Source organism: Aptenodytes forsteri, unplaced genomic scaffold (genome assembly GCF_000699145.1).
Source record: "Aptenodytes forsteri isolate BGI_AS27 unplaced genomic scaffold, ASM69914v1 Scaffold349, whole genome shotgun sequence".
Classification (NCBI taxonomy): domain Eukaryota; kingdom Metazoa; phylum Chordata; class Aves; order Sphenisciformes; family Spheniscidae; genus Aptenodytes; species Aptenodytes forsteri.
Window position 1 is genome coordinate 661517 of NW_008794452.1, and position 17487 is coordinate 679003.

The 17487-nt window shown below is 40.9% G+C and overlaps 1 protein-coding gene across 1 annotated transcript in view; it reads right to left on the reverse strand.

The window, feature by feature from the left end:
• The window catches only part of ANK3 (ankyrin 3), a 164086-nt gene that overhangs the window by 41674 nt on the left and 104925 nt on the right, over positions 1-17487 (reverse strand). Inside the window, exons 27-34 of the mRNA XM_019474926.1 lie at positions 16847-17071; positions 13538-13692; positions 6404-6615; positions 4403-4610; positions 3730-3826; positions 2077-2305; positions 1348-1473; positions 448-570 (exon numbers count right to left, since the gene is read on the reverse strand). Of these exons, the coding sequence (XP_019330471.1) occupies positions 448-570; positions 1348-1473; positions 2077-2305; positions 3730-3826; positions 4403-4610; positions 6404-6615; positions 13538-13692; positions 16847-17071 (1375 nt within the window). The remainder of the gene's footprint in view (positions 1-447; positions 571-1347; positions 1474-2076; positions 2306-3729; positions 3827-4402; positions 4611-6403; positions 6616-13537; positions 13693-16846; positions 17072-17487) is intronic.

The window sequence follows — 17487 nt, forward strand, 5'->3', positions numbered from 1 at the left end:
GGTTTTTTTATTGCTAGCAGGGGGGGGGAAAAAAAAAAAAAGACAAAAACTAAAGGAGCAAAAATAAAACCAAACCAACCCTAAGGAAAATGTTTACACTTTTCCTAAAATACCTTTTTGTGTGCCGGCAGAGTGATATTCAAGTTGCACACAGCTGTGTGGCAGTCCTTTTGTAGTCTTTGGTTCTTTCAAAAACGATAATCGACCACAAGGTTCCTCTGTGGTGTCTCTTACCTAGAAAAGAAATTTTAGTACAGTGTAGTAATATGTAGTAATTCAGATACCTAGAGGAGGTTTCTGGAGAGTTTCTCAGTGTTTTTTTCCTCAAGAAGCTGTCTAATGGGTAAAGACCAATGTTACTGAGCTGGAGCTAAAGACAAAAACTAAAGGAGCAAAAATAAAACCAAACCAACCCTAAGGAAAATGTTTACTTTTCCTAACAAATACCTTTTTGTGTGCCGGCAGAGTGATATTCAAGTTGCACACAGCTGTTTGTGGCAGTCCTTTTGTAGTCTTTGGTTCTTTCAAAAACGATAATCGACCACAAGGTTCCTGGCTGGTGTCTCTTACCTAGAAAAGAAATTTTAGTACAGTGTAGTAATATGTAGTAATTCAGATACCTAGAGGAGGTTTCTGGAGAGTTTCTCAGTGTTTTTTTCCTCAAGAAGCTGTCTAATGGGTAAAGACCAATGTTACTGAGCTGGAGCTCAGCCTGAGGTGCTGAAGGAGAAAAGGTGTTACCATGAAAGAGTTAGATCAGCCTGAAGCTCTCTGATGGTAAACCCATGCAAGACAAGATGTTGAGTGAATCCAACCAGACAGTTTCATACTGGGATATTACTGAGAGGCATTTTCTGCTCACCTTCATTTTTTTCTGCCATGTTTTGCACTTGTGCTCACCAAAATGCTTAAAAACTTCTTTTGCACGGCAGCTCTGATAAGGCTAAGGAAAGTGAGCATCCACTTACGGTAATTTAGAGATGAACAGTCTGTGCACACTTTTTGGAGGCTGTTCTGCTGTACAGTCTGTTAGCGAATGCATCTCCTTTGCTTTGTCTCTGGGAAATAGTGATCTACTGGTAATATTCTGGAGGTCTAACTTGAGATATGATTTTAATAAAAGGCTGTGAATCCATATCACGGGTATTCTGGTCCCAGCTCTGCCAGCAGCTCTTTTGTGGCTTCATGCAAAACACCCTCTCCGTGTTACTCATATATTAAACAATAACACTTACATCCTCGGGGCAAGTTAGTCCTATCAGGCTGAAAAAGTGTTATCACTGCGGGGCAGGGGAGGGGGGCAGGGGGGGAATATCAGCTGAATTCTTTGGCTTGTTTTGCTTTTACCTTGATAGAGAATGGCAGTCTATTTTCTTTGAAAGCATAAAAATTAAAAACAAGCTGCTGTCCTCCTTTAGTCAAAGGGGCCAGATTTCCATAGCAATCAACGTAAATAGGTTTTCCTTCCAGAACCTATCAAAGCAATAAATAAAAGTCAATAAAACCTCTTTTCATAGTAGATCCACGCACATAAGTGTATCATGATTTCCCCCATCATAGTTCCTGAGTTTAGCACAAGCCCCCACTCAGATTAAATTCAACGACAAATTAGAAAATCACTGTGCATTATGGCAAGGTATTATGAATGCAGGCAGTTTGGGAAACCGTGAGCTGCATGAGTGGCTTTTCTGGAGTAAGAATGTGTAGATTTCCTTCAAGAAACAGTGGTTGGTGACTACGTATTCACCACAAACCTGCCCTATTCATGACTATGTGTCTGTGGGGCCAATGAGAAGGAATTCTGGGTCAGCCGTCCGCAAAGCCCAACCAGGGCTACTCGACAGCAGCATGTGCAAAACCCACTGCAGACTGGCCTGGGGCATCCATTTGGAGACAGGTCCTCATGCTCCCCCAGCCCTGTCCTTTTTTGGCCTCCTTTCAAGAAATTTTTTGACACAGCCTTGCTGCGAACCATTATTTAACTGTGCTTATAGTGGCTTTTGCAGGAACTGTTGCCACTTGGAAAACACGTTGTCCATTTACGAGGAGGAAGTCGGCTGTGAGTAAGAAATATACCTCAATGTCTTTGCTTCTTGCAACTTCTTCAAAGTTCTCTTGTTGCTCCAAAGTTTTGTCCACTTTGTCATCAGTCATGCAGAAGCAACGCAAATTGGATTCCACAGGGTCATTCATTTTGGCAAATATCACAAACTTTGCCATATAAGGAACGCATATTAATTCTCTATAAAGCTGTGTTGCCAGCCCAACAGTTTCTAGTACTTGATGGCAGTCTGCGAGCCAAAATCTGAGTGGGAAAAAGCAAACCATTAAATCAACTTTTCATTATGCTCAAACATTGCTTAAGCCTTTAAAGAGAAACCATGTCCTGTGATCCTTGACCATTTTGCATGCGTACTGTCCTTGCAGACTTCCCAAAACTGTAATTTTCCTTCTACTTTCAGTGGAGCTTTAACCATCCAAAAATGGGAATACCTGGCAATGAAATGTTGATATACTTATCTGACCCTTCTCACACTGGTATTGCATAAAACTGTCTGTTTTAAACCTAATTTGAAGCCAAAGCGGGGAAATCGTATTTCTTGTGACCACACACCATGTGTATTGTAATGTGCTGATGCTTCACTGTACATTTGATTTGCTAAAACAACTTCCTTTATAACACATACATACAGCAAAACCACATCTCCCATATAGGCTGAAACCGAATATGCCCACAGTGAAGTTTCCCAAGGAGATAGATATTATACTGTTATTTTCTTATCTTATGATTAAGAGTTTGATGACAATTTTGATACAAGTTACAAAATATTTTAATTTGTAGTTTGTATAAGTCTTTTCCACAATATTTCAGCCCTGATCTATTTGGTTCTTTCAGCAATTCTCTCTCTTTACAAAGCTTTTTATAGGTGCAAATGTTATGTACTGAATGAGAAACTCTTTACCTGGTATACCATGAATTTTCTCCACTAGGATGCATGATTTGTACAGATCCTGTTGAATGCCTCCAATCAGCATGTAAGTCCACTAAGTCCATCAAAATTTATTTCAAACCATGATTTTTTGGCAAATGATATTTTTGTGAGAGTAATTTTACTTAATTTTCAACTAAAAAGCCCACAGCCAGAAACTGCATGTCTTTAACTTTTTAAATAAATATGTTTTTATGATCCCCCCCAATTTTTTATTGAATAAACATTATAAACTTTCCCTTTCTGTTGCTGTTTGCAGAAAAACAAAAATTCATTTCAAACCATGATTTTTTGGCAAATGATATTTTTGTGAGAGTAATTTTACTTAATTTTCAACTAAAAAGCCCACAGCCAGAAACTGCATGTCTTTAACTTTTTAAATAAATATGTTTTTATGATCCCCCCCAATTTTTTATTGAATAAACATTATAAACTTTCCCTTTCTGTTGCTGTTTGCAGAAAAACAAACCCTTGTGTGGCACCGCAGCCTCTAGAGAAACGGCATGTGTGATTGCCAAGAGACATCACCGCAGCAGCAAAGGCCAGGACAAAGCTTCACGTGCAAACCCAGGATGTGTGGGATGCTGACACATAGTGACAAAGAAGCATCTGGTCCATTACCGCTTCATCAGTCTTGCAAAAGACTTACAGAAAGCCAAAAAACAACCCCACAACTATGCACTTTGTTAATCAAGGGAAACTACTCCCTAGGTGCATTTGGCAAGCTCTGTTACCATACCTGGCTGAAACATTGGTTGTGAATGAGACACAGTCGTTGGAAAATGTCAGCGGAGTGGTGCCTGTGATATCCTCCCACTGCGCAGGTGAAGTACCTCCTACATAAATATAAACCATGGACATTTTCTTTCAAACATCAAGCATATTTAGACTACATAAGAATATCTCTATCTTAAGTTATTTTGCTTCACACATAAAAAGAGAACCTAGACAATAATGTTCTCCAACAGCTGAGCTACATGTTATATACTACATCATATATTACACAACAGAAAACGATGCTGATGTTATTGACTTGTAGGTGTGTACTTGGCTTACAAAACCCCCCTTGATAGCAGCTAGGGCAGAATTATTTCTGCAAACTACTTTTACTGACAACCATGTTTAATAGCCAAGACTGAAATTCTTCATACTGGCTAAAGATAAAATAGCATTTAATATCTGTTGGCAGACTTCTTTTACAATGGCATGAGACCAGATTCAAAGCCCAGGGAATCAGTGGGAGCCTTTCAAATGACCTCAGCTGGCTTTGCTCAGGAGAACTGATCTGAACTGTACTGGACCAAGCACACCAACGTTCCCTTACTGGAAAGCACGAGTTGTACAGTTATGAGAGTGAGCGCAGAGGCATTGCTGTCACAGAAACCTTTGCAAAGAGCATGATTTTCGCTAACCTGTAATGCTACATAAAAGTCGCAGGCTGGGTGTCGTATCTCCTTTGTACCCATTGGTTACACCTTCGCCCGACGGAGGCGGCACAGGAATTGTCATGGTTATTGGCTTATGAAATTTTCTTCTTCTTGGCTCCACAGTGACAATGGGGCTGAAAGTTGCTTTGTTTCCAAGGATTTTTTTGACAATCTCCTCTGGAACCGGTTGAGCCTGTGAACACAGGGAAAGTATTTAAGCTAGAGCTACAAATTGGTTATAGACATGCTGAACTGTTTTCCAAAAGATAACTCAATTTTCCTTTTATTTTCTGTAGAATTTTATTTCTTTTTTTTTCCCAGGCAGCCTCCTCTTATAGCTCCCGAGGGTGATTATTAGTACAATTTGTGCTTAGTATTTTTCTCAACAGCCCACTTACAATTTCCTAATAGCTAACTTGCAGAGCAAAACTATAAATCTCAGAAGGTTGCCTACAGTATTTGCTGAGAGTTTTTCAGAGCATGTTTGGTTTTGTTTTTAATTTACAGTGATGGGTGATATTAAATACAATTTCAAAATGCAAGAAGAGGCCTATTTTGCATTTGAGAAGTGAGGACTAGACACTCTGTCTTGGAGATGCTGAACAATTCTCACATCTCTGCCAAACACAAATCCATGCTCCTGAGGAACACTGTGTACTCCGACTTACCTCTGTACTCAGTGCTTCCTATGCTATTCCACTATTGATTATTCGGAAAGAAATACTTGTCTGGGTCAAATTCATACAGAATGCATTAAACTATAGAAGAGCTATAAGCAAATTTCAGCCTTTCTACCTCCATTTTGTGCCTTGAAAGGTTTCCTAACTTTATATGGAAAGAAAGGAAAAATAGCCAATATTGGAAGAAATGCTATACAATTTTTGTAGTTTTTGTCACTGAAGACCTGAACTCAAAAGTGACAGACATCTTATGGGAAACGGGGTTTTGCATCTGTTTGCCTTTTTTTTTTTTTTAAACTTTCAAGTCTGTTTCAGTCAGGCTGACCTGTGACTTGCTGCATTATTCGAACTGCACAATGTATTGACATGCATAGAATACGTAGCTACATTGCAATCTCAGCAGTCACAGCACTGCATATGGAGACATCGTGCCTCCTTCACACTAGAGAGCTCTGGAAAGGCAGCCGTATAACCATAATAGCAGAGCTTCCATTTTCTCAAGATTAATCAACTTTAGATGTGAAATAGCATTAACAGAAATGTTCCAGTGTGAATTCCAAGCACTAGAATCCAAACCAGCATCCCTATTTCATGAAACCATCAGACATGTCAGGTTATTAAGTAATTTTAAGTGATAATTAACAGAAATCAAAGAAAAAGATACCTCCTACGGAATATTTCTCCCCTTTCTGTGCAGTTTGTTTAAGGAGAGTTTAAGCTATTTGCTCTTCCCAGATTCCACCCATTGCTAGAAATACCAATGGTGAATGTCCTAAGCTACAACAGATGTATATGGGAGGTCTTTGACCCAGTAACAGCTGGCAAACAGCTGCATGAAATCCTTACCAAACACATTCCTATGGCAAAGGGCAGCCCAGTGACACCAATCACAAGCTGCTACTTTGCCGCAGGAGACTGGGACTGCACAGCGGCTGGGGAGCTCACAGGTGCTGCCAGCCGTGACCAACAGGAAGATGGCAGACAATATCACTGAAGCTGTAGTGGCTCCAGGCCTTTGCTTTTCTCTCCATTCTTCAGATGCTAAGCAATACTCAAGGTGATGATAAAGGGAGAGCTGGGCTTTTGCCACAAGGAGGAGGACTGTGCATCACCTGCACCAGGGGGGCACTGAGAGGCGAAGAGCGTGCCCAGGCAGACACATGCCAGTTCAGATCTCAGGTGTGAATACTACCCACCTTGCAACCCACTACTAAGGAGCAGCAGGCTCCTTAGCTGCAAGCCTCATGCATTAAGAACAACAATGCGCTTGTAGACGCTGCGGATATGAACACGAGGGCACCTTTACCTGGAGCCCCACACGGATTCTTTTGGTTAGAGCACCCTCGGGGAAGGACGCCTGGACACGCGGCACCGTCGTGCTGCTCAGCACCCCACCCTCTGGGCCGATTTGGTTACTCTCCTGCTTGATTCGCGAAACCACCGCAAAGTACTGAGGGAAATCCTTTGTGATGATCCTGCAGATACGCTTCTTCTCTAGCTCCTCAATGCTGTCCAGCTCTGGTGGGAGAAGACAGTTAAAAAATTCAGGCATTACCTGCACAAGTTCATACCAGACGCATCTGTGAGTACGAGGTTTTGAATATGCCTTAAAATGCTTGAGAAGTTTTTTTTTTTATTTACTAGAGGAGAAAAAAAAATATTCAGTGCTATTAATTATCAAGTTTTGGTTTGCTCTGTGAACTTTTGCATAAATCTTGACAATGAGGGCCAACAGCACCAGACACACAGATCTGCCAGGACACCTAAGCACTAGGGTATGACAGTCTCCACAGCAGCAGCTGCCATAGGATGGCAGGTTTGTCACACAGCATGGGAGTCCAAGGGGGTCTGAAGGAGATGGTCAAGCTTCTTTCTTCTCTCATCTATACCTGGAAGCACTCATGTGCACTGATCTTTCTGTGCACACCTTCAACAGAGATTTATTTCCAGCCTCTTCCCTCACATAGATCCGACATGCAGAAAACCACAGGAAATCACAGTCCGTTCATGAACTATCTAACTTCACGCCAAGTGTGCAATCCAGAGTTTTCCCAGCTAAGGCACTTGAGAAAGTTATCTCCCAGACTAGCATCCATATATATAATCCTGACCAGAGACTGAGCTCTCCGGTAAACTGTGGACGTGACAGAGCTCTGCCTGCCAGTGCTACCAATGAAACCATAGCAAGGATCCCTTCCCACATCAGGCTTTCAGCCATTCAGGTATGTGCCCCAAAATAACTGCATTGTGCTCCTCAGTTCCTAGAGAAACTTAATGCATCCTCAGAGACAACTGGAAGAGCAACAGATCATCAACAATTAGTGCTCTCGGCCACATTCCCAGCTCGTAGGGTCACCAGGGCTCAGAAAGGTGCATTGAGTATCTACCCATTTTAACTAATTAAGTAGATGACACATACATACATGCACTGAGGAAAACTCTGTGATATGTCACCAATATAACTAATTATGCAACATATAGATGCACTAGTGAAATCCCTGTGATATAAACAGTATTCACAAATGGAGATAATTACACAACTGTCATGCATTTCTCCTGTAATTTCTTGCACTCGGCCTTTTTAGCTATTGTAGCTGTGTTTCATTCCAGCACTCCACAAGTTTTGACTCCTATTTTCCTCCTTAAAAAGGGCACCACATTCCTAAAGAAGAAAGTCCGTTCCTCGAAAGACCACATTTCTATCAGAAGCAGCAAGAGAAAGCAGGAGGACCAGAAATGGTACCAAAACAAAAGACACTTGTAAAATTCTTTACCTTATGTGACTGAGACATTTTCCTCCTCTGAACATGTAAGCTCAATTACAGCTCCAAAAGAATTAGAATATAAATTTGGTAAAATGTCAGTTTTCCATTTTAAAACTTTCAGCAGGTTATTTGAATTAATTGCATGGTGTTGCTGTGGATCATATGTACCTACCAGAAGAGGATAATTTCTTATCATAATGTCAGCTTCCATTTACTTTGACTCAGAGATTGATATCTGAAGTCCTCTGATGAATTAGGTATTCTGCCTGCAGCCTCTGGAAGCAATGGCTTGTGCAGGAGACAAACGGGATTCTCAAACTCCCAGGCAGGTATAATCTTGACTGGTAAATCCTATGCATTCTCCTGTTTGTTGCTAGAGACTAAACCCACTGTAAAATGCTCGCAGAGATGAAGGATAATTAAAATTCTCCTGAAGTAGAAAATTAGTGTTCTATATAAGAACATTCCAAAATCCTTTGAGCCTGGCAGGCACTCTCCTTTAGAGGAGGAAGATGATGTGAAGATTAGAGCGGCAGAACAACAGTCAGGCACGGAGAGGAGTTGGACTACATATAGGGAGGTTATGTTTGGATAATACATATGTAAGCTTCTATATGAAGTTGCCCTCTAACAGAAATAAAAAGATGATGAGCAATCAAACCACCTCTTTGACTGCCATGAGAAATGCAGCGTTAGCACGACAGAATTAATGAAACAGAGAAAACTAGTCCTGGGAGAGGTCACGTTTCCCGAACACACCTCACGCATACTACAGAAAGAGCTATCACATCATTACTGTTTTCCTTGGTTGCTGACACTTCATTCCTATGTAATGTGTTTCAATTAAAAACCTTGAAGGATTTTTTGTTTGGTTGGTTGGGGTTTGCGTAGGGTTTTTTTTTAACCACAGAGAAGTATGTTATACACCTCATCTTACAGATAGGGATGGCAAAGCAGAGAGAGGTAAAGCAGAAAGGTTAGTGGCAGAATTGGAAAGAGTCCCCCGATGTCACTGTCTCCCAGATTTTGGGCTGCTAACAGCCCAAAGAACACCTATGGCCATTAAGTTGTAGTAAGCCAAGAGAAAGGTACTGTGAATACTCTGTGCATATATGTCTTCCCCTGCCAGCCAAGTGTATGATACACTTATCCTAAGGTAGCTGGTGAGAGTGATGGAGTGATGGAGGAGAGACGAGATGGAGAGGAGGAAAGGAAGATCAGTCCTCCCCACCCTTTAGTCCATGCTGCCTAAAAGGAAGGTCCTCCCCACCCTTTAGTCCATGCTGCCTCATGAGCGTTATGTTAAGTTTCTTGGACAGGAGAAGAGAAACCCAGCCATGTCGTCCAAGGTCAGAGAGGGACCTCACACAGGGTGGCTCAGGTCAAGGAAAGCAATCACACTAGTTTTGTCAGGTGAGAGGCAGTTATGGATCAAATTCATCCCATGTCTAATACCTTTCTTTTTTACTTTCAGATAAAGTAATGCAGAGCAAGTGTCTTCTGACTGGCAATGGAATAAGAGAAGTCACAGAACACCCGGCTGTTTCATGAGCTTCAAGGTGTCTCTGTGTGATCTGGTATCTGATTTCGCCTACCAGGGCTTTAAAAGAGTTTTGCTAGCACTGAAAAAGCAAATCTCACCTGTACTTAGACTGAACAGCTCTCTGAGTTTTACAACCCTCCTGCAGTACTGGCTAGAGCAGAGCTGACCTTGTCACTGTGCAGAGACTGAAAGGTGGGACGAGCATAGGATACCAGTTTCCCCCATACAGAAATGGGCCCATTAAGAAATTGTTGCACTAAAAGTGGGACACCCAGGAGGCAGCACTCACATGGAGAGAAGTACAGGAGATGGATGGAGGCAGAAAGAGCACATGGGAAGGGGCAAGGAGAAGCTGAGGGCAGTGAGACATGCCTTAAAAATGCTGGTAACTAGACCCACCCTCCCAGCTTCAGTATTTCACATACGTAACTAGACGCTCCCAGTGCCACGAGGAGTTCTCATCCTCAAATAAGGCAATGTCCTTTATGTGCTCTTTTGTCTATTTTTGCGCAGTCTCTTATCTTGCCATTCACAACACAAAGTTTAACAGCACTATGTTTAAAAACTTTTCTTGGAAATGTGGCAAAATCACTGCAGAGTGATTTATGGGGATAGTTTAAACTTCAAGCCTAAACAAGGTCACGCTCTGGTTTGATCTGTAGATTCAAAGAAGTAGTTACGTAAAAAGTCCTGCTTCCCATCTGAAACCACACTGTGCAGCTGCAAGCATATTGCAGCCACAAATATTTGCATTTCTTGGCTCACTCACTAGTTTGCAAATGCCTGTCAAAAGATTAGCTACCCCCGTGTGGGCATTTATGCCCACAATTTGTCTGCAGGTACCTGTAAAGGGTGCAGGAATGTAAAAAGCAAACACAAGTTATATCTAAAAGGAGCCTGGCTGAAAACATAACCTATTTACTAATTACAAGAGAGAGAGCTTCTTCCTAAAAAAAATAAATAAATAAATAAATAAATATTTTTTACTCAATTCAAGTTTAAATAAATGTAATATGGCTGAGAGCTGTGAATTGCTACTCTTGTGTTTGGAACCAAACATCTCCTCTTCCTAAAAATGCCAAGTTCCCTGTATTCCCTTAGCCCTCTATTTGCCTAACTACAGCACCATCTTTAGAATAAAAACTATTTAAGCAGAAACCTGATGGCACCAAAGAAAAACTGACTCTCTACATCACGGTTCATTGTTCTTTCATGACAATAAAAGCAAAATTCTGCTATTATTTAATCCTGCATTTAGTGCCCTGAAGTGTTGCCTCCTGCTCTGGATTATTTTGAGTCTGAGACGAGGTCTTCCAGCAGATGGTGCTGCTTCCAGTAAAGAACAGAGGTTTTCAGCAGTCCGCAGGGAGAGCGAGGAGCAAAGATGCCCTCGCTCTCATCCCTGCTAAGTGGGAGAGCAAAACAGGAAAAACAAAACAGAGAAGCAGACTGCATCTTTAAAAATTCAGCATATTAAGGAGCTGGGAATAAAAGTCTGATTGCCCTCCTTCACTACACAGATAGGAAAGAACTAGTGAATCACATCAGGTCTAACACAAAACGGACCAGCTGCTTTTAACAGAAAAACGGGCACTCCTGCAGCATGTTGTGGCATTTAGAGATGACTCTGCAGATGAATTTTCTTGCAAAGACACACTAAACTTCTGGAAATGACTGACTATGTGGCTGCTTTTTATTTCAATTAAAGATTGCCTCTGCCTCCAGAGTTCATACCTGGAATAAAACTTCTTCCAAAGTTATGGCTTCTGAGATGCAAGATACTGCTTCAGAGCCAAGTCTAGTTGTATTTTGTAACAAACCAGTAACAGTTCAGATTAAAAAAAACCCCGCTTTTAAATCTACAAATTTGTAATTTTATGTCATTTACACAGAAAAGGTGTCATTTAACTGGAGCAGAATTTTGTCAAGACCCTTGTACTATTTTAATGTGTGTGGGGGTGTGGGGTGTGTGTGTGGGGTAGTCCTAACTAGAGAAGGATTAAGCTAAAATGAACTGAACAAATAATCAACACAATGCTCTGGGTGTGTCTGCAGTATTTTTTCTCCTCTCCCCCTCATAAATGATTGGTAAATTGCCTGGATTGGTAAAAGGCATTTCTGTGGCTTGGCTTTTAAGGTGCCAAATATTTTCATTCTAAGGGAATAGTCCAGTGTCCATCATACTTTCTGTGATTACTGTACATATACCCGCTAACCTCAAACAGCAGTTCCCCAGAAGGGAAGAGCCACCTGAAAACCTCAACAGATCATAAAGTTGTACTCTGGCTCCAAATTGTGAAGCTTACTATTTCAGGCTTTAAGTACTGAGGGCTTCATGCCCACCTCCCTCAAAGTATTTTTATTTATTGAGCTCTCTTCTCTGTAAAATGTGAATTTATCCATATGGCACCTCTGGAGAGCTCTTTCGTAACTGATGCAAGTTGGAGCACTTTAGAACAGTATTTTTGTGCCCAGATTTCCTATCCCAAAATTGGACTAAGCTCAGTTTGGAAAGCACATGAAGCAAATAAGCAAGCTGCTGATCAGTTCTGACTACCTCACTGCTGACAAGGCACCAATACTTCACCCCAATGCCAAATCATTACTTCCTATCTCATGCTAGTGTGCAGAGGAGGCGATACTTCACCCCAGTGCCAAATCATTACTTCCTATCTCATGCTAGTGCGCAGACAAGGAGGGGGTGGTGGTGAGATTTTTCTTTCAGAGAGGCTGCAACTACTGCCTTCGATCCTGAAGCAATTCTTCCTCAAGCAATACTATCCTGAACCATGCTCACTCTTTTGCCTGTTCCACTGCTTTTAGGTACCCTTCTGTGATGACGTTTATTGTATTTTTCCAAACCCACTGACCCGACATTTGCAGTGTTTCTGCCCTACTGCTTGATTCGTTCTATTATATTTATTTCAAAATAAATAGCTACAATAGATCATCATATAACAAGCAGATCTTTGCTGTTGCTCTGTATTTTTACAAGCTCATGTGCAGTTCAAGTACTTCAAAGTGAAAATACTACACAAGCCCATTCTGCTGTTCCCATTCCCAGATGACCAGGAAATCAGTAAAAATGCTAAATCTCAGACATCCAGGGAGCCCCTCACAACAGCACTACTCTCCTTTCCGTGTTCTCAAAGCATGCCTTTTGCTGAGGCTGCCCTCTTCAAACAAGGAGAGGCCAAGATCAAAGGCAGAGCCTGCTCACAGATACCTCCCATAGCTGCCATCCACAGCCTGATCATTTGCTTCAAATGCTGTTGCTGATAATGAAAGAACTTTCTTGCAGCTTGTACCCCACCACATCGTGACTTTCTGTAGGAGGTTATCCAGAGAAAATCCTGTGGATAAACCCTTATAGAAGACCAAAGTCCAAACCACAAGCTATTTAATTCACACGAAGATGCAAAGAGCTCAAGCGATGGTTTATCAGCACAAGTATTGAAAAATACTTGCTAGGAAAAGCAAGCAGTGGTGCTAAGGCATCACTGCAGCCCCAGCCTGGCTTTGCCCACGACGTGTGCGCAGGGACCATCTGTCACAGCATCTTCTGATGAATTGTGTACAGCTGAGTCCTCTCACCTTAAGGGACTCTCACATAAACAGCAACGTCCAAGCAAAACAAGGGAGCCGTACTTCCCAGATGGGCGTCAGGAAGGCAGGTTGCATATTTTGTGGGAAGCAACCTCTAACAGTACCGTTTCAAAGAAGAATGGTGTATGGGCCGAGGTCTGCATCTGTGGGAAAGTCTAATATAACTGATGTTTACACTTCATTGTTGGTTTGGAATGACCTTCACGTGGCCCTGCCTGAGCAGCAGAAACATGCTTACCTCCAGCTGGGATGTTATTCTCAACTTCATGCTGTAAAGCAACTGTGCAACTTTGCTTAAACTTGGCACGACTTCAGACCAAAACTTACCACTCATTTCAGGATGTCTCCAGGCCACTGCTGAACAATTTCTCTTTACACTCTTTCCATTAGTTTAATATGTAACACACACTGTATTCCCCAAAGTCAGATATCCCCTGCACTGTTTTACTTTAGGTTGCTTTAGTCAGCTCACGTTAGCAAGCCTGCACAAAGGTAAGGCTTGCTAAAGCTTTGAGAAAATGTTTACCTTCGTCCATGCCATTGAGTATTTCAGTTAAGTCTTCATGTTTGCTGTCATACTGGTGCTCCTTCCATGTTTCACCATTTTCACTTCGAAGTACGATTAGTTCTCTTTCCTTTCCTCGCATTGATCCAAAATGAGGGATTTCCACTATGACAGGGCTAGAGAAAAAGGAATCGTATTACTTTTAATCCTATATCTCCTCACTGCTCTCAATTTTCTATGGGCGTTAAGTCCTTAAGAAAACTACAGTCATTTTAAATAGTTAGCACTGTTATGGTAAAAATTTTTTTAAAATTGCCAAAGCTGCACAATCCTTTATCATTTAAACTATAATTAATAGATAACTTGAAAATATTCATATAGAGCTCATTTTTAATGTAAAACTTCTGAAACAGCTGCCTACATGAAAAAATAGTGACAACTTTTGCTAAGGAGAGTTCTCCCTCCTCATTTATCCCAGGATGTAGGTGATCCAACCTGCCTCCAGCACACACAGCACTGCTGACTTTTAATTGGCATTAGCATAGTCAAAATTTGGATTTGTTTCAAGGGATTTAAAGGGGCAAAGTCACTTCAGAAACAGTCCAGCTATCCAAATGCATGCAACAGCTATTGACTGCAGCAGGAACCACACATGCATGTAGGTTTTAAACTTCAAATTAAGTCCCAAACTTTCCAAAGCTCTCCCTGGCTCTCTGTCGATGCAGCTCCTGTGAAACACAAGAGGTTGTTTCCCATTAGCTTCACTTTCTGGTTCTCATGCCCAAAATCACAGCTGCAACATCTGCACTGTAAACATCACTGGGGAATGTTTAGATCCTTTCAGAATGGATTTCTCCGAGTTAAGCAACATCATGACCACATTTATATTAGTTACTGTCAAACATTTTGGGGCAAAGGAAAGGGAATGAGAAGGTGGTTAATAATACACCTATGTCACCAGACAATGTACCTTCAACAGAGGACTGCAAGTGCATTACTGAACAGTTATTGTGAACAACTGACAGAAACCACCATTCACTTCATGTGCCATTCCTTAACAAAACAGACACTTTTGCCAAACACTTCACAGGCAGGATATGCATTTTATAGTATGCTAAGACAAACCGACTGAAATCACACAGTAAGTGAACAATTATGGATTATGCAGCTTTAAGACATTTAAATAGACAGTATCATTATTTTCCTACAGAGGTTGTAAAGGATTTCACTGCTTTGTAATAACTCAGTTAAAAGTAGCACCACATGATGGGAGAAGTATGCAGCACTTCTATGGTACTGTAGACCTGCAAGGTGTTGGGTGCATTAACCAATCAGTTACCTGAGCATGGAAATCACAACAGCCATCATGAGGAAAAACATAAACCAGTTGGAAGTCCAGTTTTCACATTAAATACCAAGGGAGAAGAGTTAGATAGTATTTTTCCCGTGAAAATAGAAAAGGACAGTTTAATTAATATGTATTTTAGATGCTTTTAAGAACACCCAGGCTGTTACTGTAATCGCAAGTCCTTTAACAAGAAACAGGAATGTAGCTGCTGTCTCCCATTGTGCACAGCAAGTAAATACCAAAAATTCAAATGCATTGCTTAAGATATTTACTCTCTAGTTCAAAAAGATTACAAACTGAAAACTAACACTGTAGTACAATCTTTGCAGGCTAATATTTCAGATAAAAAGATTACACTGAAAACTAACACTGTAGTACAATCTTTGCAGGCTAATATTTCAGATACTGTCTCTGTAAATATTTAGAAACCACACAATTTTGTGCATGACATTTAACAAGAATACTCAGTGAGAAGGTATTGAACAGGTTTGGAACACCAAACACTCACCAGTATTTTGAAAACCTAAAGCAATAAATTTCACAATATGGTTTGAAAACAACAGTCAAAAATATATGGAAACTTTCTTACATTTTTAGACTATACACTGCAGTTCCTTTGGGTAGCATACTTGGCTTTATGAATTTATTTTAACAGGATGCTTCTTGCAGGTTGAAAAGATTAGTATTTCTCCAACCTTGTTGAATGAAGTCATTCACTCAATGACATTTTTTCTAAATAATCTTTCATAAATAATAGACTTTATGCAATCACGTTTTACAAATGCTCTTCCCAAAACAGACTCACTCAAGGCCTGTAAATACCTTCTCTACCACAGGGTTGAACTTAAAGGACTGTCACTGTGTATTAAAATGTATTTGATGCAGTTGAAACACTTCAAATTTAAAAAATTACAAAAGCACAGAAGTTATGAAAGCAGAATGCTAGCAGTGAATTTTACATGCCTATAAGCACAAGGTAGTAGCAGAGCTATATTAAATCAAGCCACTATGATTTTCTTTCAGTGACATAAATCAACTGAAAGCTTTAGAAAACTTAAAAAAAAATAAAATGGGAATAACAAAAAATTGGAAACAAAAGAAAAACTGTAGACATTCTGTATCTTTTCCGTACATATCCTACCCAATAAATTTTGTTCCTTGTGGACCAAGCTGCAGGATTCGGCTAACCATGCTCTCGCCCTCATTTAGAGGGGGAGGAGTGTTAGGAAGATGCAGTTTACTGAATAACATCCATGCAGCAGGAAGAGAAACAAGAAGGGGAAATTAGGAACAAGCTGTCATTCCCGACAGAACCGGCAGTTTACACCAGGGTGCCACTCATGGTAATGAACAAAATTTATAATTAGGAAAAAAAAAGCCACATCATAGTGGATTGTTTCCCCTATTTTAAAGTTTTTAAAAAGTCAGTTCCTAGCATTTGTACTACTTGATGCTCTACAGTAAGTGCTCCGCCATCACTCTCAGTAGCTTTGCTCCACGGGACGGAGACAGGCAGCTCCCAGCAACTCCGGCAGGAGCCGTGCACATGCCACGGCATAGAGAACAGAGCTCAATATTTGGGTCCTTGCGGGTGACTTTAGGATGCTTTTTTGTGACAGTGATGTTTCTCCGATACTCTACGAGCAGGAGGGTCAACACCTGTTCTGGGTTACAGACGTGTGACTCCTCCCGACTTCAAAGGCAGGTTGCATGAGTAGATGGGGGCAGGACCTGGCCTTTTCATGGCTTTTCTTACCTTCAGCTCCACCCTGCAGTCATCGTAGAGGCAAAGCTCCCCTTAAAATACAAGGGTACTTTCTGGAAGGAATGGCAGGTTGGCATTTTTTAATATTTCAAGTTAAGCAGCCTATCTTACATGCTCAAATGAGGTAGAGTCAATGTTTAACTACTTAGATCCACAGGATAAAGGAAATGAAAGATGCAACATGAGTGTAAACAATGAAATTCATAGAACAACTCACCCTAAAAATTGTGCCCCTGCTGGCCCCATTTCTACAAGTCTACTTGCTAATCCTTCTCCTTCAACCATCGGTGGTGGGCTGGCCAGTTTATGCCTCTTTACCAAGCGGCAGGTGATGCGGGTTGGTGCTGTACACTTGCGTGGTGGGATAATTATTCTCATTCCATGATGGCGACTACCCCTCATCGAACCCCCACGTGCATCAACCATAAAACTAACCAGGAAACTGTAGGAAAAAGGAAACATGTCAATGAAAATGGTCACAAAACAAGCAGAAGATCAGCAAAAAGTCAACTGCCACAGTCTTTAAAACATTACTAGAAAAGTCCTCCCGATCCCAGCTAAACTAAAAAGACACGAAGATTCTTTTAAAACTTATACTTACATGTTAACTATTGGTTATCAAAAGCAGGAATTGCTAAAGGTCTAGCAACATCATGGTGAAACGAACAGGCGCTACTGAGTAATTTGGATTGAAAGAGTACACAAGTAGTGTATTAGTAGTGGTTTATTAGAATTTAAAAACATCCCTCTGTTACTGTTAGCTCTACTGTCCATAAACAAGGGTAATTAGCCTCACATGCAGAAAGGAACCAGACAGCATAGAAAAAGAATCAAAAATGCTTATTATTTTTGGGATCT